The sequence below is a fragment of the Camponotus floridanus genome, unplaced genomic scaffold (genome assembly GCF_003227725.1).
Source record: "Camponotus floridanus strain SB8 unplaced genomic scaffold, Cflo_v7.5 scaffold55, whole genome shotgun sequence".
NCBI lineage: Eukaryota > Metazoa > Arthropoda > Insecta > Hymenoptera > Formicidae > Camponotus > Camponotus floridanus.
Window position 1 is genome coordinate 1,349,220 of NW_020229714.1, and position 23,716 is coordinate 1,372,935.

Sequence of the window (23,716 nt, forward strand, 5' to 3'; positions counted from 1 at the left end):
CTGATACTGACAAAGAATCTGTCACCCATCTGTCATCTGTCTCTTTATCTGCACTTTTTAGATTTTTTTTACCTGAAATAAAAAGTAAACTTTGATGACAGATGACTATCAAATGTAGACATTTGTCTTTTATTCTTGGATAAAATTGCAAGCTAATTAATTTTTTAAATAAAATATACACTAAAATAAACTAATATTAAAAAAAAGAAAAATTACTGACAAAATGAACAACAATTAAGCTACAGTTAAGATTCTAAATTAAAATTACATAATATTTAAGTAGCTTCTTTAATCTAAAATCTATATATTATATATATATATTATATATATATATATTCAATATATATATATTATATATATATATTCAATATATATATATATATTGAAACTCATCACTTTTACATATTTCGCAAACTCATTCGAATCTCATACTCGGCCACATCGCTATTAATCAATGATATCTTTATATCGTTTCGGCAGGCGTGTAATGCCTTCGTTACAATGGCTCCTGGGCTTTTTCGCGGCTTTCTTTTGGGGTATTTGCATTCGATCCGGTCCATGGCCGCGAAGGAACGAGCTGGACCGCGGAGATGAGGATGCGCGTGGCTAGTCCGATGAGAGTGCGCGAGGTCGAGGGGAGCGCACGGTCGGGTCAAAGAGGCCAAGATAAATTGCAATCTAATCCGCGAGAGAGTCAGCCCGGGGCCAATTACAATTCGTTGCGCGTCCGCAGGAAGAGAGGAGTGGCGCCCGTGGCCGGAGCGAGCGCGGAGTGCTCCTAGTACACCTCCTGCCTGCGAGGTCTTGCGGCAAATGCCGGCGGACCGTGAAATCCTCGTCTCTTTAAAACGCGCCGCCGAGAAACCGCGAAGATCTACGACGTCGACCGATCGAGATCGACGTGCGTCGCCGTCATCGGGCGCCCGCTGTCGACCCGCGTCAAAGATTTCGAGCAAATCGGGATAATGGAATCTGGATGATGAATGGTGGATTTTGCGCGAAGTCGATATTATCTTGAGTGATTAGGATCATTACATTTGACCATGATCGATTGATGCATACAATAAATATTATTTGTAGAGAAATAAATCTATGAAAAATACTGAAAACGAAAAATATGGAGATCGATCGTCGAAAGAATGATCGAGGAGTGTCTGATATATAATGAGTGTCTGATATATAAGGAGTGTCTGATATATAATGACGTATTTTAATATCGATTAGGTGATTATTTTAGGAAAAAACATTTTTCCCAATTTTTTGAACGTCTCGAGAAGAAAATTCGCGCAACAGCTTGATTAAACTGCACTGAATCGATCCGTCCCTGACGGGACATCGTGGCGCGGAAATGGTGGGGGATTCGAAGATTAGAGTCGCTCCTCCGCAAGCCGAAACTTCAGTTTAGTTTACTAACGGTCCTCGAGTCGCATCCTCCGTCGCGACCGATATACGCGGCCGTTAAAACTCAGGGAGAAGAAAGGGAGGAAGAAAAAATAAAGGAAACGAAGCTCACACGAGGGATCAAAGGGATGACGTGAGGCGACTGCGGCGACAGAAGGAAAATCGCGACAGAAAGGAACGATTTTTCCGACTATTTGTTTCTACTGCGAAGATATTTCACGGAGCGAAGAGGAAGAAAAATTGAAGCACGCGCACAGTACTTTAATATGAGTATATAAGAGATTCGTCGAGGGAGGCTGCAAACAGGTGAGCACTTGTCAATCGATATATCGCACGATATATTAAGAGAGATGTATCTTCAAGATGCCAGTCTTTTGGTAAAACAAAAAAAGAAATGAATAATATCTATCTCAACGAATTTAATATATTTTATTTTGTACGTTTTATTTTGAAAAATATTTATAGTATGTATAATATAATAATTTTTAAAAATAATGTTTAAAAAATTTAAAGTGTGTTAGTGCAAAATATATATATTTTTTCGAGATTAATAATCCTAACAAAAAACCTGTAAAAATCTCGATTGCATTTACTTTCGATAATCAAGAAAGTAAATTTGCAAATCAATAAGGAAAAATATTATTCGAAGAAAAACATCCTTTTAACATTTATAGTTCTAACCTTTTTTTAGAAAACTATTATACAAAATTCGTTTAATACTACTATTGATAAATATCATTATATACTACTATCATTAATATTACTATTTATAAATATCATTATATACTACTATCATTAATACTACTATTTATAAATATCATTATATAAAATTTTTTTCTGGGAACAGTGCACGTGATACATTAAATATTTACACGCGATGCGCGTATTGTATATTGAGAGGTCGAAGGTCTAAGACATGAACTTCTAATCTAGCGTATCTCTCTATATAATCATCTATTGATAGTGACACAGTTTAGCAATGTTATCGTATGACGCATGTTTCAAATTTTTCAATACAAAACATGGAAAATTTAAGTTACGTAAAAATAATAGGATTATTACACTCCTTTAAAAGTTCTCGAATTCTACATGTAAATATTAGCGAATTTAGCCATTTTAAAAAGATTATTAATTTGTGAAAGAGTTAATAAAATTCTATCAATCCTATATAAATTGCTTTCAATTTATTTTTATAAAGTTTTACGTATTCTATTTATTCGATGATGATAAGATTAGAGAGTTCTATATATTTATCGGAAGAGAAAGCATTTCTCTCTCCCTTGTGATATTGTGAATATCTCAGATAAATTTTTTGCGCATCTTCCTTCACGTTGCAAACCACAGTTTTGCTTGTGTTGCGATTATCGTTTTTCAACACACTTTACTTAAGACAATGTTCGTAATAACAATAGCTTATTTCCTTAAATTTTTTAGTGATTAAAATTTCGTTTCTCTTTTTGAAGAAAGGAAAGTATATAAATTATATACCTAATTATATAATATATAATTAATTGAATATATATATATTTTTTAAAATATTATATTTAATTAAATATAATATTAAATCTAAATTTATCAAGAATATGATATATTATAAGATTACGATATATATTACTTATATATTTTATTAAATTTATAATTTAATAATATTTTATTATTATGAAGCGAATATAGTTTTATTTTATGATAAATATATATAAATTTTAATGGGAAATTTTTAAATTGCAAAATTTTCTCCATACTACATAAGATGTGGAAGTACGATAATTGATTCATCTCAAGTCGACGATATAAAGAATTCGAGAAAAATAATTGAAAAAATGCACGTAATGTGGAGAAGATTAATAGCGTGCCTTCAACAAAAGTGCTTTTCTCCGACATTAAATTACCCTCTGGCGAGACGCCAGGAGTGCGGTTAGTGTATCGTCTCGCTTTAAAGAAGTTAAATTTCGAATTTATGTGATATTTCTCTCGGCGGGAAACGAACGTCTTTTAATGAACGCAGCGCATCTCTTTTAACATGCGCGCGTTCCGCGTTTATGAATAGATTTTAAAACGGGTGCTTCTACACACATGCATGTTATGCGACCTCTCGGTGAGTTTTTCTGTGTCCGTACAAAGGAACTGTTTCTTTCAAAATTAGCAACGCTGGTCGTTTATATCTTCAACATCATGCGAACCTTGATAAGATTCATATGTCTGAAATGTTTTTAGCATCCCTCTCTCTAATAAATACTAAAGTGCTAAAAGTTTTTGTTACCCGAAATAATGATATTATCTTTGGAGTAAAAAAAATTGTAATTAATTAAAATATAATTTAAATAAAGGTTTTCATGATATAACATAAAATTGTTTCCATCAATAATGAACTATACGTTATGTTAATGCTAGAAGAAACTTCATTTCTCTTTAGTACTTGAATGAAACTTATATATCGGTTATTTCATTTCGTTTGAAAAGAGCATTAGCTAACGTATTTATAATACATCCGCAAATATTTTATTTCGTTTTTAGACAGTAATATATCACAAGTGTGGCTGCAACTGTAGACATTTTATTACATAAAAGCAAACGTACATCTATAATCAGATCAATATTGTATCTTTAAGCGCGGGCTGCATTAAATGATCGAAGATGACTATACGCAATCGTTGCACTGAATCTCATGCAGGAGATGCGTGTCGATTAGTAGATGCAAAATCGAAAGCATCGCGTAGAGCGAGAGCAGGATCGGATTTAAACGGCCAGTAAGTTGCTTTAGAACATATGATACCTATGTTGAACTGCTGTCGATGTTGTATGCATATTTATAATATTATAAATAACAAATTATGTAAGCGAAAACAAAGAACAAGAAAAAATTAACCGCATCGTAAAAAGATTATAAAGATTACTTAAAAAATCTCGCATATTATAAACAACAAATTATATAAGTACAAATGAACAAGAAGAATTTTTTAACCGCACCATAAAAAAAGTTATCATGATTCTTTGAAAATAAGTAATATAAACTATAACATACATACAGTACACGTGTAAACTCAATATATGATATTTGCGATATGGGAACTATTACGAGAAATCGAAATAAATGCAAAAAGAATTCGATACATTTCCTTTTTTTCTCTTTATTCTATAATAATTTTAAATTTATTTTCTGTTTTGCCAAAAATATTAAAATTGAATAAAATGATTTCGTAAATAATTCATTTTATCTTGTTTTCTGTCATGATTAAATACAACAATTGACAATATAAAAAAACTGTCAATAATCAGTGCGATAATTGTGATATCAAAATTTATATCAGCGCATATGCATTCTATAATACACCGATCCTGAACGAGAGTGGCGTACGCTTTCGTCTCGATTCGCCAGGATGCATCCGATTTAATAATAATCTCGCGATTTCACGACGTAATTTCGCGGCACAAAAGGCAGTAAATCGTGATTAGATGGCCGTGCACGCTTTTTCGCGCGGTTTAATCCGCTAATCGAGATAAATCCTCTCGTTTTCTTTCCACGGACGTGTAGAGAATACCTGTCGAAGTATGAAAATCCATGGTGTGAAATATCCGCATAAACACACGCATCTTTAACTAATAAACTTCCCTTATATGGTATATAATATCTTATCTTTTGATTTCCTTCTTTAGATTTTCCGATAAAAAAAAATTGTATATAGATGCAAGAAAACATGCATATGTGTCTTATGGAAATGAAAGCGTTTTGAGAGAAACAATCGAGCTATCAAGCCGTGCATGATTCGTTAACTATTTAATGTACCGTGCTGATTTTAGGAAGGTAAATCATTATGAAAGCGTCACATATCATCCGTACTACTGAAGTCTTTATATCCGGTAAAAGTCGACGCGTTCATCCGTTTCTTTCTCTCTCAAAATTCATATGTATTAATAACTCGTTTTTGCGAGCCCGCATTTTCGAGATGAACTGAACGAAGCAAATATCTTGCACGTATTCAGTACACAAAATATATATATTTATGTACAATATATTTAAAATATGACAGTCGTGACAGATTGAAACTCGACGAAAGTTTTTCGGGAGGCAGACAAGAGTGTCGCGACATTATTGTCTTCCCGAAAAGACGGACGTGTGTATCATTATCACAAAGCGCGAGGAGAAAGAAGACAAAAAGAATATTCTCTTGCGCGCGTTTTCTCTTATTCAATGCAAAACAGATGATTCACGGTCCCGTCGTCGCATTTGTACCCAGACACGCAGGGACATTTTTAATAATAATTCTTTCCGTCTTTTTTTGCAGACACGCCGCTTAAGAGTCTAGAGATCATTCAGGAAGAACGAGACGGCGAAGGAGACGCGAAGATGAGATACAAGGTGAGACGTGTGTGCATTTTTTCTTCCGTGCATTTATATCTATCGTTCGCCGATATAATATGATGACGAATCGACGTAGAGACTAACAATAAGATAAGTTGGATTCGGATGTCGTCGTACCGGCTGTCTCATTAATTCAATCATCTATTCTTTAACCGATGAAGAGTCGACTCTTTTCCTCTTGCGAAAATATAAGGTCAATAGAATTATTTATTAAAGGAATTATTTATTAAAAGAATTATTTATTTTACAGATACAATTTTCTTTATAATATAATTACACGTATGCATAGCAGATTATTTTCTTATCTTTCGTGCTTCTAAAACGATAGATATTTACTATTTACCATGATTAGTATACTTGTTACTGTTCGAGGCTAAAAAAATATTACGAGCAATTATTTATCACAAGTTATCTTTCAGCGGAAACAAAAAAGTTTTAGAAATGTAAATGAAATTTTTTATCGTATATTTCTTTAATGCTTTGAGCAAGTGATAAAGAAAATGTTTAATTTTTAATAAAAACTTTACTTGATAAAGTAATTATCAAAGTCATAGCCCGAAAACTTGCAAGATTCGAGCAGAAAATGCGTAGTAAAGTTGCGAGATAAAATCGTCTCCAAATCAAGGAATACGTTCTTAAAATTTCATGCTAATTCCACATGTTCGTATAATAATCTCGTTTCACATTCATCTCGTGTGTATATTGTCAGGAAAACAACATCACGCAATTGGAAGCGATTTATTTAAATCAATTCTAATTGATGAATTTTTATTTTGAAGGATTATCCTGTTCGTTGCTTCAACGATGAATCGTTACATTCAAATATTTCATCGATAATATTACGTTAATTTATCTAATGCAATTCATTAAATTTAAAAAAAAGAATTAATAAAAAAAAAGATGAGTTAAAAAAATCGTAGAGATTTGCGATAAGTATTACATTCAAAGAATCGATTGTAAATTGAGTATTCAGTCTCTTCCCACTTGTTGACAGTTTTCTTTTCGGTTATCGAATCCTTCTTCTTTCTTCTCGTTTCGCTATCGATATCCGTAGTTCTCGTTCCTCGCGTATGTGCTGATCTGCATAAAACATACGCACCCATTGCCTTGACTTATCATTATATGCGATATGTAAGGTGAGGCGCAAATGATTGCAATCTATTCTGCACAGATGTTAATACGAAGAATGGAAATCATCGAGCAAAGTATTTGCGCTACGATATAAGCTTCGAAAAAGATCGATCTTAAAAGAACATTGAGATTTATAGAGAGATGATTTGAGAATAAACTCGGTTCTTATTTCTGGAATCATGTAAAAATATATATTATTAGAAATTATTTTAGTAATTTTGCTCCAAATTTTCTAGTAATTATCTTCCCATTGATTTTTGTACTGATCACTGCTTTAGATTTTTTCAAATTTAGATATAGTTGCTATTGTAAATAATGAAACTAAAACACTTTAAGAGAATACATTATAATTATAATTATACATATATTAAATAATTTTATATTCACGAATTTATTATTAATTTATTATTAATTTTATATTCATGAATTTTTGACTTGCACAATCAGTCGATCAATCGTTATTTTCTTCGATTATAAATCCAATTAAGAGGAAAAAGTAAACTGCCGTGTTCGACTATACTTCGTTAGAAACTGCAAATAGTTGAACATTGCTGAGACCGATTCGAGTTTTCTTATTTGACGGAAAAAGAGGCCAATCGGTTGCAGGTAAAGGATAATTACAATAAGACCAGTTGCTAACAACGAATATCGCGTTTTATTCATGCTCGAGGCAGATGGTACCATTTATGGCAAATATCGATTTTCTCCTTTCGCAGGACTACTACATAGTTGATGCATTTTTCTGAATTATATATATATTATATGTAAATTGTTTCCCCAGTTTAAATGATCATAAATGAAGTAAAAAAAATGAAAAATAAAACTAAGACGAAAGTTAAAGCTAAACTACAAAATTTTAACGCTCTTAGCTTCTCGAATGCTCGGATAAATAGATAATTGGAATAATCTTATCAACTTTTTATCCACCCGTAATCAATCTACTTCCTTTCTCTATTCATCTCTTCTACTACTTTATTATCTGGTGATGGTGTGAGCTTGCACATTGACCCCATATTTCAACAAGATTATCACGAAAACATTATTGTTTCTTTCATCGAAAAAGTAGGTAAAAGAAGTGGAGCGTACAAATAGATCCGCAGCGAGTTGAGAATCGCTCGAGAAATTCAAGTCAATAGCGAGAAGAGTACTTGAAACGAATTCATTTCACGAACCCTTTCTCAGAAGTCATTAAGCAATGCAATGGTTGTGCTTCGCGACTTGCATTGTCAGGGTTATCAAATATTGATCGCTTAGCGTATTCGAAATCTGAGAAAATAATCTGATTAAAATGAATTTGTCTGATCAAGTATAATCTAGTCACAAGTCATAAACTCTCTATAAATTTGTTAAGATTTATCAATTAATGAAAATTATCAATTAATGAAAAATCAAGACGGAATAAAAAAATCTATAAAAGCACAATTTTGCAAAAATGAGGATTGCAAAAATCTTCTTTCAGTTATCTTTCTAGGCAAATCATTTTTTCCAAAGATTTCGCTTTAATTAGCTTGCAATGAAGTACACGCGGAAAGGAAAAGGATACTTCGGACAAAGAATCGCCTCGTTCGCTGAAGCTAGAAGTCAGTGACCACCTTCGCTACCGTAATTGTATTATTATCAAGTAATAACGCGATAATGGGTTTCAAGCATCAACAGCGCGGCGACACTTATGACTCCCACATTCGTGTCGTTGAAATAGAATCCTCTCAATGAAGCATTGAGGCATTCCACTTGCGACGAGCGAAACAGCAGGACGCGATACATACACAGATACACACTGTAGACTCGAGTGTTCGCCACTTTTGAAGGTGGCCTGTGACAAACTTCCCTCGACCTAAATTTCACGGCGGTAATCGCTAAAAAATAATTTAATCGCTTGTCGCCGAATAAAAATGGCGAATACGAATTGTAACTATTGCATCTTCCTTTAAGTTTTCCATCTTATTTTATGAAGATTTTCTGTTGACACAAATAAAATGATTTGCAGCAACGCCAGTTTGATATAAATATATCAGATGAATCTCTTTCACGGAGATCGCGACGAAATAAATAAACGAATGAAATACGAGCGAAATCAGATGTGCATATTCGTTGTACGTATATTTTTTGCGCGAGGAAATATTCCAACAAAAATACATTTGTCTCTTCTTCTGAGAACAGTCTGCAAACGTAAACGAGAATAATGAACCGGTCTCGCGAAAACATCTTCCGAGTCTCTCGGAGGAAAATCTCGAGACGACAACGACCTGTGATACTGGCCAAATTTCTAAGTCGAGCCGTTTATTTTGGAAGTGGCACAAATGGCATATTTAAAAATGTTATTAATTTCCGCTCGCGAGAGACACGATTATAAATCATAAGTAACACATCTAATTATAAGAGATTTTGATTTATATATCATTGTCAAAATAGGCAATTTAAATTATTCCTTAGATTTTTCTTATCTTATATAAGTATATAATTTTGCGCTGAAATGACACTGTTGTGAAAAATACTTATAAGGAAAATTGACTATTTCAGCGGAAAAGATATTATTCATCCTGTACAATGCAATTATGATGATAGAGATAACGAAGGCCGTCTAGAGAGATAAATGACTTGAAACGTATAAGCAAAATTTCCTTTATACTTAGCTAATTTTACATTAAAAACATCAGTATTTTTTAGGAAAGAATGGAAAATCTCATTATTTATGGCAGGAAAGAAAAAAACCAACTGTTTTGATGTCGATGATATATTATATGAAGCTTATGTTTAAAAAAATTAAAATTCATGAGACAAAGATATTAAGTCATTTAGCAAGCAATCTGCCAGATGTGTACTTACATGTTCTGACGCGATCTATATTATATTTAAAAGATATATTTGCGTTGCAAATTTTAATACCGATTTGATGGAGATGTGAACAGAAGCATACAGATTGAGCGATAGATACTCACGTGCCGTACGATGATAGGAGTCAATGTCTTTTATAACGTTTTAGATTATCTCGTACGTGATGAGTTGAAAAACTCTGACGGCAAATAAATACCGCATAGTACGTCGCCGCGGGCGTGAGTTGCTCGTGTTGACTCGCACCTGACTAGAATTAAGAATCGATTAGAAGAGTACTATCGATAAATCATGTATTCAACTATGCTACAGAAAACCTGAACAATTGTTGTACCTAAAGTAAAAAATTCGATGATTGAAATCTGTTTTGACAGAAATGTATAAAAATTAATCGTACGTGTTAAAAAATTAATTATGCAATATTAATACAGATGCTATCGGGTAAATCTTATATTTTAATATCTCATATATTTAATGAGCTCATCTTTAGCTCGAAATTAATTATTTGATAAATTATCATATTGTTACATATTTATAGGCATTTTTAAAAATGTGCGATCAAAAATAAGAAGAATAATTAGCAAGAAATTATTTCTTTGATAGAATGAAGTAATTATGTGAAAATTAATCATCTTAAATTCAAAGATTATATCGCTATAGATGACTTGTACAATCTACTTTTCAAATTTAGAAATTCGACAAAAATACATTAGTTCTTACCATTAATTTAGATTTCATAAATGAAACTAAAATTCTTCTAAAGAAAAATGATTTCGTCCGAGTAATTATGACTTTCTTGTCGGAGAGATTCATAGCAATTAATGACTAGCCATAAAATTTCATTACAAGATTCATTTTTGTTGGATACATGCAGATTGAATTATACATACGTTTATTTGCTAATGCAAGAAGAATAATAAAAGAAGTTTCTGATATACATATTTTATTCATCTATATTATTGGACGCAAGATTTAAAACATTAATTCAATTAATATTAAAAATTATCTTAATTAATTAATTAATTTTCAACATAAATTGTGCATGAATGTACGCAAAAAAAGAATTCACATAATTTCTCACTTTGATATCATAATCTGACATTGATTGCGTGGAGAAATAAAAACATAAACATTCTCTTTGCAATTTTTATCTCTCCAAGTCGTAATTCTTACCGTGATGTAAATATGGGAAAAGAAGAGTGAATTATGCATGCTTAACCAACGGCCCTGATTGTTTATTGCATGATCCGTCATCGATCGGAGGAATTCATCTATCAACATAAGAGATTAATTATACGCGATATTCCGCGGCGAAACAAAGGAGGGAAATAGCGGAGTTTCTTAGGCGCGAATAATATGTACGTGTAATCTTTCGAGAGATACACCCGATGACTTCTGTTATCAATAAGTGCATATGAAAGCAGTCATCGTTCGTCGATGATCCCACTTAATAGCGGATCGCCCGTAAAGATACGTGAAGATATTCGTCGCGATGCGCTTGAACGTGAGCCAATTCGTCGAGTACTTCCGATTACGATCGTTGGGACGAATTGAAATTCTATCGATCCGTCGTAAAATTCAATGTCAGACGCGCTGTTAATCGCTAGGTGGGATTTACATCTCTGACTTGACGTTAAACGGTGAAATCCTCGCAAGGACGACGACGCCATATCGGAAGCGATGTTAGATGGATGACAATTACTTGGCTGCAAGGACACGCCATCGGTAGCGAGCATGAAGCCGATGACAATTGCCGACTTGCGAGTGCTTATCAGTGAAAAACATCATCAATGTAAAAAACATGTCCAGTTATTGATGTAACTGAAATGTAATTTTCCTATTCGAGTTTCCATGAATTTTCACGCTATATGCGCGAGACATAATTCATATGAATTGAATATAAAGAAGTAATTAATCCACGTGTAGTTGGCATTTTTCACGATCGTAAATTACATGTTACTCTTTATAATTGCGACCATTAAAAATTAAATTGCTATATATCATGACGAAGAAGAATGAAAGGAAAAAATAATTTTGGTAATTTCACGCGTGATTCTACAAAAACAATAAGTATGACAAATAAATATAAAATGAATATAAAATATAAAAAATATTATTCTATTATATTTCATTTTTAGAAGAAATAATAAATTTTAATCATTTTATGGTAAAATTTATGATAGAAAAAATAGGGAGAGTAAGAGCTGTATCTCTCTTTCTCTCATAAAATATATAATTAATAATCAATTCTTTTTTATTTCTTAATAAATAATGAATTATATGATATACATTATAATAGATATTAAATAATTGATAAATGTACAATAGTGGCACTTTTTTTCACTCAGGCTTTAGAGAGAAGGCGATTAAGGAGGAGAAGACGAAAAGTAAACAGCGAAAATAGCTAAAAATAACTAAGAATCATGGTGTGTATACGATATCTCGCAGAGAATCGCTCTGTTTAATCGAGTGTAGAGGCAGTTGGAATAACAGATACATGATTGCGCAATTCCATACGGTTTATATACACGATAGATAGATAGAAAGAAGAAAACGAGGGAAAAAAGGGCGCCGGCGCTCGAGTATTTCTCGCGCAAAAGTCTGTCGATTCGGTAGGTCGAAGCGCGTATAATGGAAACGTTGTCGGCCGCAAGCCGATGCATCTCTACTGCGCGCGGAAAATCGGATTCTTGTCTCGCGGTTATAAACACGAAGGCGTTAATCCGGCTTTTAGAAAGCTCGAAGCCTATTACATTAACGTCAATTAGCGCCAATCGCAATTATCTAAATTGTTTTTATCATTACTCGTATTACGATCAATATATCATGTATGATTTACGAGAAGAAAGAATCAATTAAATAACGAAAAAAATTAATTAGTTGATGTTGATAAAATCAGACTTAAGGAATATTTTATTCAAAATCTTAAATACTTTAAGATAGAAATTCTTGATTTAAAAAAAAAACATTCTTTGTTTCGTATCTCTGTAAAGCATACAGCTTTAAAAATTATTCTTTAAATATTAATATGAAATTATATTTGTAAATAAATATTAAAGCTCTATATTCTTTATATGATGGTATATTATAAATTTAGAAAATATATTCACTAAAGTCATTGGAAATGAAAAGATTAATCAAATAATGCGAATAAACGAAGAAAGTATGTATATTTGTCATAAAAATTAGGAGATGACAGGTGAGACTACCTTATTAAGGAGAAATGAAGAAATTTCAATGTCAATAGTGTCTTGTTGATTCATTAATTTTAGTTGAGTATTTCACGTCTCTGACATTGATTATGATCCCAGATTATAGAATGCAGATACGCATACAAGGACCATTCATTTGGCCATAATTAATATTAATTGATGTCAGTAAAGTAGAATGACTTGGGAATTAGATAATCTTTGAAGATGTGATGTACGTTAATTAGTGCGATTTTTTTATTTTTGTCTACATTAGATATAATTTAGAAATATAAAAAGCATATTTCGAATTAAGTAATATTTTTAATATGTTAATTTTTTTATGAACGTTTTTTAACACAAAAAGATAATTTCCAACTTAAAATAAGTACTCGAAGAATTATTTTGAAAATATAAAGAATATTATTACGTCATTATGTTTTCATTAATTTTTTAAAGTAATTTCATAATTTGAAAATATCATATAAATGCAAATTTTCAAATCTTCAAACTTATGGCGCATAATTTACATTATGACAAGCTGATAGTATGGGATATGCTCTCGTATAAAGAGTTAGTCGAGTATCCGAGTGTTCTTAGCATTATATACGGAAGGATAATATCGAGTTCTATGAAATCATTCTTTCCGACTTATTTCACTTACGCTAATTATAGATAGAAGCGACTGTTTTGCGCGGTTTAAATCGACAAAATATCATCTGTCGCGGCATCAAACTAGTATGATTGATACTTTTACCTTGTCCCAGAATCGACGGAATTACTTCGGACATTATTCTCCTCGTGCCCAATATCCTGTGTTGACAGACAATTCTCGCCCCATTAAACTCGTCGAAACTATTCGCGGCAATGACGCGAAAATAAATGAAAAGCTAATGTAAGCTTATGTAAGGTTTGTTCCGACCAGATGTGCAGAGTTTGACATCGCTTACAGAGTGAACGAGATGAGAGCGTTTTGGATGCACCGATCGTTCGATTAAAACTCATCACATTCTATCCTTATCTAATACCAGTAGAAAATTGATATATGTTAAAAATATATTTCGCTATTCTAACAAAATTCAGGATAGTAGATCATTATTATCGCGGCGATAGTCAATGTGATAGTCAATATGATAATCATTTTTTGTTGTTAGACATTGATTTTTTTTATTTTAATGAATAAATAAAGAAGTAGTATTTAAAATTTACTTTTCCTACATTTTTATTTCTCTTACTTTCTGTGGAGAGACAATTTTTTTCCTTGTGGAACTTTTTTTCTCAACACGTGATTCACACAAGAGTCAATCATTCTGGTGCTTCAAGGTTCCTGATTATATTTTATAAGATGCATCTGTTTGGTTGAACTTTGATCTCTCATATTCCTAAGATTCGAGGAACACAAATTAAATCACATAAGATACATTATTTTTTTAATCGAAATTATCAATCAAGTTATTTTCGTGTTTTGTATATTAACACATCCCAAGTAACTGTATATACTTTTACATTCTTCGATGGACACGTATCATGAATAAAATGAACAAAAAGAAAAAGAGTAAAACACAATAGATGTACAATATATCGTTTCTCTTTTGCAGGTAAACGACCCAGAGGACAATGAGAGAGATGCGGGGGAGAACGGAGGAATTTCCAAAGGAAATTCTGATGTTTCGTGGTAATTAGCATTTTCTTTTCGTTTCAGAATCAATAACATTCTATTATTTCTTATATTAATTTTGAATCACTATTTATTAATTTCCTAATCTTCTATTGGAAATATAATTAAAGCGACTCTTTCAATATTATTTTTTATCAAAAACTTTATAAAGCTTGTGCAAACAATTTTTATATTCTTTCTTTTTTTTCATTTAATGCTTGTTAATTTTACAAAGTGATGATTAATGTTTCATTTGATAAATTCTGAGATTAATAATAAAAATATTAGGATAGTTAAAAATCTCTGGAAATATTACTAAAGTGTGGAAAATCTAATAATAGATATTCATTTTTTAATAAAATTCAGAACAGTTTGAGAATAAGTTCTTCAATTACGATATATATCACCGAAATTCTTTCTTTTTCTCAACAGGAATTATAATCAAAAAGATGAAAAGAAATCGAGCAGCAAGGAAATGAGGCTTGTGATCGTTGTTGGACTGTTAGCAGTGACTGTCATCGCTCTCATTGTAGCACTGACGTTGCAAATAGCGGTCTTCCGCAAAGAAGAGTACAAGGAGATGTGTCAGAGCGAGGAATGTATCAAGACAGGTATGTGACGCCTCATTTTATTTATTCTTTAACATTTCAAGAAAAGATAATGATAAATATTATACGAAATTCTGTAAACTTTTATTTAAGAAAAAATTTGAGTAATCTTCTCATCAAGATAAGTTGTTTCTATTACTGTAATAATAATCGAGATTTTTACTCGAGATTACGATAATGCTGAAACTGAAATATACTGAAATATAAAGAGCATAAATCCGTTTGTTTAGCGGCGCGAGTAATAGGCGCGATGAACAAATCCGTGGATCCTTGCAAGGATTTCTACAATTTCGCATGTGGCGGTTGGATCAACAAGCATCCGATTCCTCAAAGTCAGAGCTTTTGGGATCAGCTAAGTTTGCTTAGGGAGGAACTTTTAGAGAATTTAAGAATTTTACTAGAAGAACCGGATAAGGAGACCGATCTTAGGCCAGTCAAATTAGCGAGAGCTCTTTATAAAACCTGTATGGATATCGGTAAGTCCTAAGGATTAAAGTTATTGAATAATATAAATGACATAATCAAATTGACAATAATAGATATTAAGAATATTTTCAAAAAATAGATAACAAGAATATTTTCAAAAAATAAATATCAAGAATTTTTGAATTCTTAAAGAATTAAATTATAAAGAGTATCGAAGATCGATATCAAAGAAGGAAAACACTAATTATATCTTCGCGATGCAACCGTTAACGGAACTCTAGTAATTTGTTTACAGTGGCATAAATTATGGAATAAATTATTCAAGCAATTGTCGTTTCGTGCAGAGATATAATGCATAAACTGACATTTACATAAGAAATAAAAAAAATAAAAGAATTTAGAATTAACAATACATCTTGGCTCACATAATATATAATTAACATTATGGTGTTAGTCACAATGTAATAGGATAAATTGACGATTTTATTATTACGAAGAAGTAACCGGAACTCGCGTGCCTCTGAACGATCGTTTATGAATCGCATAATCAAGCGTGTAAATGATTTAAACAGAAGTATCATCATTTTAGATTTCTCTCGAATAACTGGAAGTAAATTCATATGAAATGTGTTACGCGCAATTTAAATTAACTAAAAAAAGATTTCATAGATTTTAACGACAATAGAACATATCTTTATTACGGAAAAATTTATCGAATTGCAGCGAGTGTCGAGGCCTTAGGATTACAACCCATTTCTCAGGTACTCGATAAATTAGGCTTGCCAAAGGATCCGCCGATGCAGGGTAATATACCTTCTCTCGATATATCGAGATTAACAGGGATAGCACAGAGAGCGTTGGGCTTAAATCTCTTTATTAATTTTTACATCAGTGAGGACATTAAGGACACTACAAGAAATCGAATGATGGTGAGAGTGAAATTTTATTTTATAAATTTTAAGAAAAAAGATTCATTCAATGATGGAAAATTATAATTGCAGAAAAACAAATTTGAATTTCAGGGAAATTAAAGAACAATTTTTTTTTAGACAAATGGAAAATTTCTTTTATATGAATATCAAAAATCATATTAATTTATAGAATACTATTTAGAATTTTTTAAAAAATTTTATTCAATTTGTGATTTTCAATATTTTTATTAATGGAATTTAAAAAATGATAGATTTTTAGTATATTCTTTTTTCAATTATTCTCAATTAAATATAATTTCTTATCATAAATGAATTGTGTTTGTTCTTTTTGAAAAAATATTTCTAAGATGCAAATATATTATTTTCGCAACAATGTATAAAAGAAGAAAATAAATTTCTTTTAGATAGAGCAAGCATCTCCTGGATTTAGCGAGCGTTATCTATTAGATCCACGACGATTTCAATTAGAATTGATGGAGTATAGAAAGTACATAAAATCCATGGTCGAGCTCGCAGGGGCTGGGAACATGAGCGCGAATTATGCCAATGAGATCATAGAGTTCGGCACGAAACTCGCCAAAGTACTTTGCTTTATCAAATTATATTTTATGTTTATTAATATTTTTAAAATATATATTTATATTAAAGGCAACATACTCTCGAAAAGTTGTGCAATAATCCTAATATGGAATTGTATGACAATAATTGCGAATAATCAAACATTCTTTTACCTTCGATTACTCAACTTCCAATGTGAGGATAATCATTTCAGGAACACGTTTAATTGTTTTGAAATCCGTCCAGATCATGGCGACACCCGAGGAGCGACGCAGCGCGGATCATCTTCTTCACGACGTGACGATCAATGAGCTGCAACAACTTACGGATATGCACGCGGTGCAGGTAAAGCGATATTAATTCTTTATTTATTTCCGAGCAAGAGTATTCACAACTTGCATGAAAAATAAGTAATTTAATAATATTGATAGTATAATAAATATTTTAAAGTACAATTAAATGCTATGAAATATTAAATAGTGAGAAAAAGATATATCGAAAAATTTAAATATGCAACTAATCAAAATTCTTAAGTATATAACTTTGATCAAAATTCTCTAATTAAAGTTGCATGAAAAGATCATCATCTTCATCGAAATTATTAGGAATGAATTTAAAATTATATTATCAAACAATAAAAAATAATAATTGAAAAAATTAAAATTATTTTTCAAATTAATATCTATCATATACATTGGAAGATTCCTTAATGTTTGTATAAAATTATTTTTCGCAACTTGAGCGAAGATTGTAATCATGAGTAATCAAACGCGCGAATGTTGTTTCAGTGGAATTGGACGATATATCTGGAATCTGTATTCGAGAACACAAATGTCACCATAAATCCGACCGTAGATCGAGTTATCTTAATAGACCTGCAGTATTTGCAGAAATTACCAGTGCTGCTGTCCAACACGCAACCCGCCACGATAGGTACGTTTAATTTACGCGTCCTCGTCAACCAAGGGCGATTGCCACTCGGCATAATGTATACTCACCCAACTTAATGATTGCATCCAGTTGCTTTTGCTTCCATTACGACCACGAGAGAGGAGAGCTGCCTGCATTTGTAATGCGGAAGCATCCTCTTCGCGCGTTTATACATTCAAATATAATCAACGACGAATAAGCATTTCCGCTAAAATCTATCCAATCGATAATAATATATAATAATATATATAATTATTATAATAAATAATTATTGCTATAATATGTATAAACAAAATAAACAGAACAATAAGTAAAACATCAATAAGATAAAAAGAAAGAGAAATATTGCGAACACTTTTATAGATTCAAATATATAAACTACAGATTTTTTTTTATAATAAGATGCTCTTTCTCCCTTTTATAGATACAGAAAAATAATATTCTATATCTATAAAGGGGAGAAAAATAATATTCTATATCTATAAAGGGGAGAAAAATAATATTCTGTATCTATAAAGGGGAGACAGAGCATCCTATTATAAGAATTTCTATGGGAGATAAAAAGATGATCAAAAGGGTAGAAAGATCGGAAGCTCTAAAAAAGGCGCATAGTTATAATTGCTTTGTCCGTGTTCTGATCTCGCGATGTATTTACAATTATAAAAATCCAATCGATTTTTCAGTCCGATACATCTGGTGGAGCGTGTACTCGACGGTTGCTCCCTTGACGCTGCAAAAATTTCGGGACCTCGGCTTCCAGTTCTCGCAGAAGGTCTTCGGACTGAAGGAGAAGACGCCTCGCTGGAAGGGATGCACTGGAAACGCCAATGCGAACTTCGGCATGGCACTTAGTTATATTTACGCGCAGAAATACTTCAACGAGCAAGCGCGAGAAAAGGTTCGTGCATAACAATTGCACATGATATAATTAATATGTAAGACTATAAGAAATACTTTCTGTAAATATAAAAAAATAATATCAATTATTCTACATAATAAAAATATTCAATATTCAGTAAATATAAAAATTTAAATAAATGTAAATATATAAAGTTAAAATAATGTCAATTATTCTATGTAACTGATTATCATATGCCATTATCGATAGGCATTGGAGATGTTATCGGATATCAGAGCAGCATTCGATGAAATGGTTACGGAACTTGATTGGATGGATACCGGCACGAGATCTCGAGCCCATAGAAAGTTACACGCGATGAGACCGTTTGTGGGATTTCCCGATTGGATTACGGATCCCAAAGAGTTGGACAAGTTTTACGAGGGAGTACGTGTGTTACAAGTATCGTTTATAATTTTAATTCTGCTGCAACCTCCCCCGCAACGTCCCGATGGTTTTTTTAGGTGGAGATAATCGATGGAAAATTATTCGAAACTTTTTTAAAACTGACCGATGTGGCGATGAAAAAGAGTTTCAATAATTTGCGCGAAAAGCCTGACAGAAGCAGGTGGATATCAACGGGCACGACGGTAAACGCGTTTTATAGCGCCATATTAAATTCAGTTAGTAAGTATCCAAGTTAATCTTTCTTTCCCTTTAATTAAAATAGTCGTTTATGTCCATTATCATTTTCACAATACTAATTTAATTACTCAACTCATAAGTTAGAATTAAGAAGAAATGTGATTTTAGCTTTTCCAGCTGGTATTTTACATCCTCCATTTTATGGCAATGGACTGGAGTACGTATAAATTTTACGTAGATATTTTACAGATAAGAGGCAAAATTTTCATGAACTCATATTTCATTTAATTAGCGTTTTTATTTATGACGGATTTTCTCTTCCTCTCTAATTGTCCTCTATATTATTTAATAAGATATATATTTTATGCAGCGACTGCTGAAAAATCACGCTGTTTTAACTTTTACATATTAATCTATACAACACTATTTGATCTGTTAGATACATTTTTAAACAAAAATAAAGAGATATATATCTCTGTATTATATTCAAATTATCTTTATCGTATAAATCTCGAAATTCTAATATTATGTAATACAGATCCATCAATTATGGCGCTATGGGAGCCATCATGGGCCACGAGCTTACGCATGGTTTCGATGATCAAGGTGCGATAATCGGCGACATGATGCATATTGCACAATATCGCTAAACTGGCTATTAATCTATCTTTCTTTAATACTAAAATATCCGCATAATAATATTTAGAATTATACGATTTTCTATGTCACAGGTCGCAGGTACGATGAGAACGGCAATCTTCGTCAATGGTGGAGCGACGAGACGTTACGACACTATCACGACAAAGTGCAGTGTATGATCGAGCAGTATAGTAGTTATTATTTGCCGGAGTTGGGCGATAATTTCACAGTGAGTACCAAGCAAACTCGTTGTTCATTGAAAGTTTATCGAAAGAAGAAGAGTGCCAAGGCGCTTCTCATTCTCGATTGCTTTTCAGGTGAACGGCATCAATACTCAGGGCGAAAATATCGCTGACAACGGTGGCATTAGGGAAGCTTACAGAGCATATCAAAGGCTGATTGCGCGTAATCCGTATCAGCAAGCTCTGCCAGGTCTTGTCGATTACAGCAACGAACAGCTGTTCTTCTTGGGTTTCGCTCAGGTAAAAAAAAGCGCTTTTCAAGTTAGCGAAGATAATAATTCATTTTTATTCTCTGTCAAATGAGTTTTTAATGGCGAAAAGACATACGGACAGATAGCTCTCTGCTGAAAAATACAAGACAATTTGTACCGAATAGAGGGAGACTAATTTAAAAGTTAATAAGTTAAGAGTGGCAATGTTATAAAAGAGAAAAGATTCTGTACACATTATGCTTAAATACTTTGTTACATTTAAAATTACAGTTAAATTTAAACTTAGATTTAAATCTAAAAATTATTCCTATTTAAAAGTGTAATAATAAATATTTCCTCGTTTATCGAGAAACATTAAGTCTGAAACAATTTATAAGCCAGATTTGCTAAGTCGAAACATAATACATTATATAAAAAGTTTCTCCAGAAGCTCATTTGTATGCTTTGAACGACGTATAAGCAAAAAATTTATGTCGCTAAGATCACAAGATTTCTTGTCAAGTTAATAAAAAAAACTTGTTTAAAACAAATTTACATGTATCTTAAATGAGTGTATGAGCTTTATGCAAATGAAGATTTCATAATTCTCATTAACATAGGATTCACAAGATCAAAAATTATGAATAGGCTAATCTCTTTTTTAAGGTCTGGTGTGGCAATTACACAAACGGAGCGTTAAAGTCCAAGGTGATAGAGGGTGTCCATGCGCCGAATCATTTTCGTGTTATCGGCACGTTATCGAACAACGCGGAATTCGCAAGAGCGTGGAGATGCCCGCTCGGCAGTCCAATGAATCCAGCGCACAAGTGTATCCTGTGGTAGATATTCTATTCGTGTTATTTTCGAATGGTACAAAATAACGCAATGATGCCAGAAACTGTTATTTCATTCAAGCTGAATATACATCGTGAAAGAAGAACAGTTGTTGGTGCAGTGATAATTTTAAGAAATTGTAAATAGACTGATTTACAATTATAGGAACTAGCGAGTAATTTATTATATACTCTTAGGCGCTATTCTTAGCCTTAAGCTTATCATGTAAATATCACACGGTAGAGAATAATAACTTTTATAAAGAGACTTCTTCCTCCTATTTTATTGTGTTATCTTCTTTTTTTTCCTTTTTAGTACGACTTCTTTTTCCGCATTCACTTTTTTCTTTATCTTCCTAGGTGAAACATCTTCGATATCTGTTATTGGTAATTTTACTTTGTGCTTTTTGCGAGAGAGAGATGGTTCATCGAGTTTATCCATTTTTTTCATTTTTTTTATTGGCAAAGTGACTTGCGATGCAGCACTGTTCTCTTTCCGTTTCTTTTCGTTTTTGGAAGAGTTTGCTTTTAATAACTTTTGCTTCTTTGTTGGTTTATCATTAACAGAATCTTCTGTCTGCGACAATATATTCTTCTTCCTTTTTAAAGCAATAGTTTCTTTCAATTCTGGAATTTTCTTTTTTAAACTCTGAACATTATCTTCTGTAGTTCTCTTTCTTTTATGTTTTATTTTTAACGTTCCTTTTTTAGGATTTGAAACGTCTGTGACTTCCCAATCGCCTTCATTTTCAATAATAACTTCCTGTTTCAATCTGAACTTGTTCTTCCCTTTTACTTCCTTGTCTTCATCTAATTTAACTTCTTCTTGTTGTATTAAATCTTTATAGGTTTGTGTCAGACAAAGACAAGTAATTCTAGCACCACAATTAACAGTTTGCAACATATCCAAATTATGCTTGTTATATTTCCAAAGTTTGATCTCTCCAGAACTGGAAGCACTTACTAATAAGTCATTCATATGTGCGATACATTTTACTCTCATACTATGCGCCTTTGTATTCACTGTATGCACCGAAGTTCTGAGATCACAGAATTTGATTTCGCCATTCTCAAAACCAATCGCGATTAAAGTATCTTTTAAGAATTCTACGCAAATAACCTTTGAATCAAATGTAAGTTCCCTATCTATGCTAGCTGATTCTACAGAGTATACATATATATTACTATTAATAGCTAATAGATATTGTTCACCACTCGGACTCCACTTAATGATTGTTATCCACTTGGCATCAGATTTCAATTTCGGTACTAAGTTAGTAGCATAAGCTTGTCTACCTTTGACCAGATTCCACGTTCTAAGCACACCATCTTCTCCAGTAGATAACGCTAGCTTTCCTGTTGGATGAATAGCAAAAATATTGACGGCAGAACCTTTATGCGCTGTTAGCCAGTGTTTATCCAGTTGCCAATTACCACAACGAATAGCACTTATACTTCCATCGCTACTGCATGTAAATAAGTGGGACCCATCTGGAGTAAATGCTACGCAATTAATAGTATCTGCAGATAAAACATAAAGATCATTATTTTAGTATAAATTTATTTTGTTATATTATAGATACAGGCAGACATATGAATTTATGTATGTACCTTTATGATGCATTAATTTAATAGATTCTCTCCTAGAACGCATGTCATACAAACATACTGTTTCATCAGCACCAGCAGAAGCTAGGTAGTATTTATTACTGGAAACACTGCGTATGCTTGCAACATGGCTGTGAGTTGCAAAACTCTTTTCAATGTTATATTCCTGGAAATATAAAAAAAAATTTTAGCTTAAACTATTTTAATTTGAAAGGTATAATTTAAATTATGTGTTTTTATTCTTGTATTTTTTATGCCACCACTAGACATTTAGAAATTGATTAAAAATATTGCACGATGTATAACCGATACAAATTGAACATTAGCCTGATGCATGCGTGCGAAATTTACTTACATTTACGATGTTATGGACCTTGTATCCGAGCAGATATTGCTCGTACGTTCCCACTATGATCTCAAAAGGACTCGGCAGCTCCGGATCTAAATACATTTTCCTCTTATTTTACAACAACTTATTCATAACGTACATTCACACGTGCTGATCACGAATTATTGCGACGTGATGTTTTCTCTCTCTCTCTCAAGCCTACCCGTTTAATACTGCCATCTATTTCTATTCTAGAAATTACATAGAATTACATCATATTTATTTTTGGGCACTGCCGGTAAAATCAAATCAAATTGCTTAGTATTTATTCTAACGAAGCATTTTTAAATTAAAAATATGTACATAGAG

At 32.2% G+C, this 23,716-nt stretch overlaps 2 protein-coding genes across 2 annotated transcripts; one reads left to right on the top strand and one right to left on the bottom strand.

Moving 5' to 3' along the window:
- Positions 1 to 1,385: 1,385 nt before the first annotated feature.
- LOC105253849 (neprilysin-4) lies at positions 1,386 to 21,679 on the top strand. Its single transcript, XM_011262177.3, has 17 exons — positions 1,386 to 1,707; positions 5,685 to 5,758; positions 14,511 to 14,587; positions 15,002 to 15,180; positions 15,408 to 15,653; positions 16,327 to 16,532; positions 16,940 to 17,116; positions 17,340 to 17,438; positions 17,882 to 18,026; positions 18,707 to 18,921; positions 19,132 to 19,308; positions 19,386 to 19,548; positions 19,675 to 19,723; positions 20,045 to 20,112; positions 20,238 to 20,374; positions 20,463 to 20,627; positions 21,245 to 21,679. The coding sequence occupies exons 2-17, from the start codon at positions 5,747 to 5,749 to the stop codon at positions 21,419 to 21,421; spliced, it is 2,292 nt and encodes a 763-aa protein (XP_011260479.1). The 5' UTR covers positions 1,386 to 1,707; positions 5,685 to 5,746; the 3' UTR covers positions 21,422 to 21,679.
- LOC105253848 (p21-activated protein kinase-interacting protein 1-like) lies at positions 21,468 to 23,716 on the bottom strand. Its single transcript, XM_011262175.3, has 3 exons — positions 23,375 to 23,716; positions 23,023 to 23,185; positions 21,468 to 22,932 (listed from the first exon to the last, which is right to left on the bottom strand). The coding sequence occupies exons 1-3, from the start codon at positions 23,468 to 23,470 to the stop codon at positions 21,695 to 21,697; spliced, it is 1,497 nt and encodes a 498-aa protein (XP_011260477.1). The 5' UTR covers positions 23,471 to 23,716; the 3' UTR covers positions 21,468 to 21,694.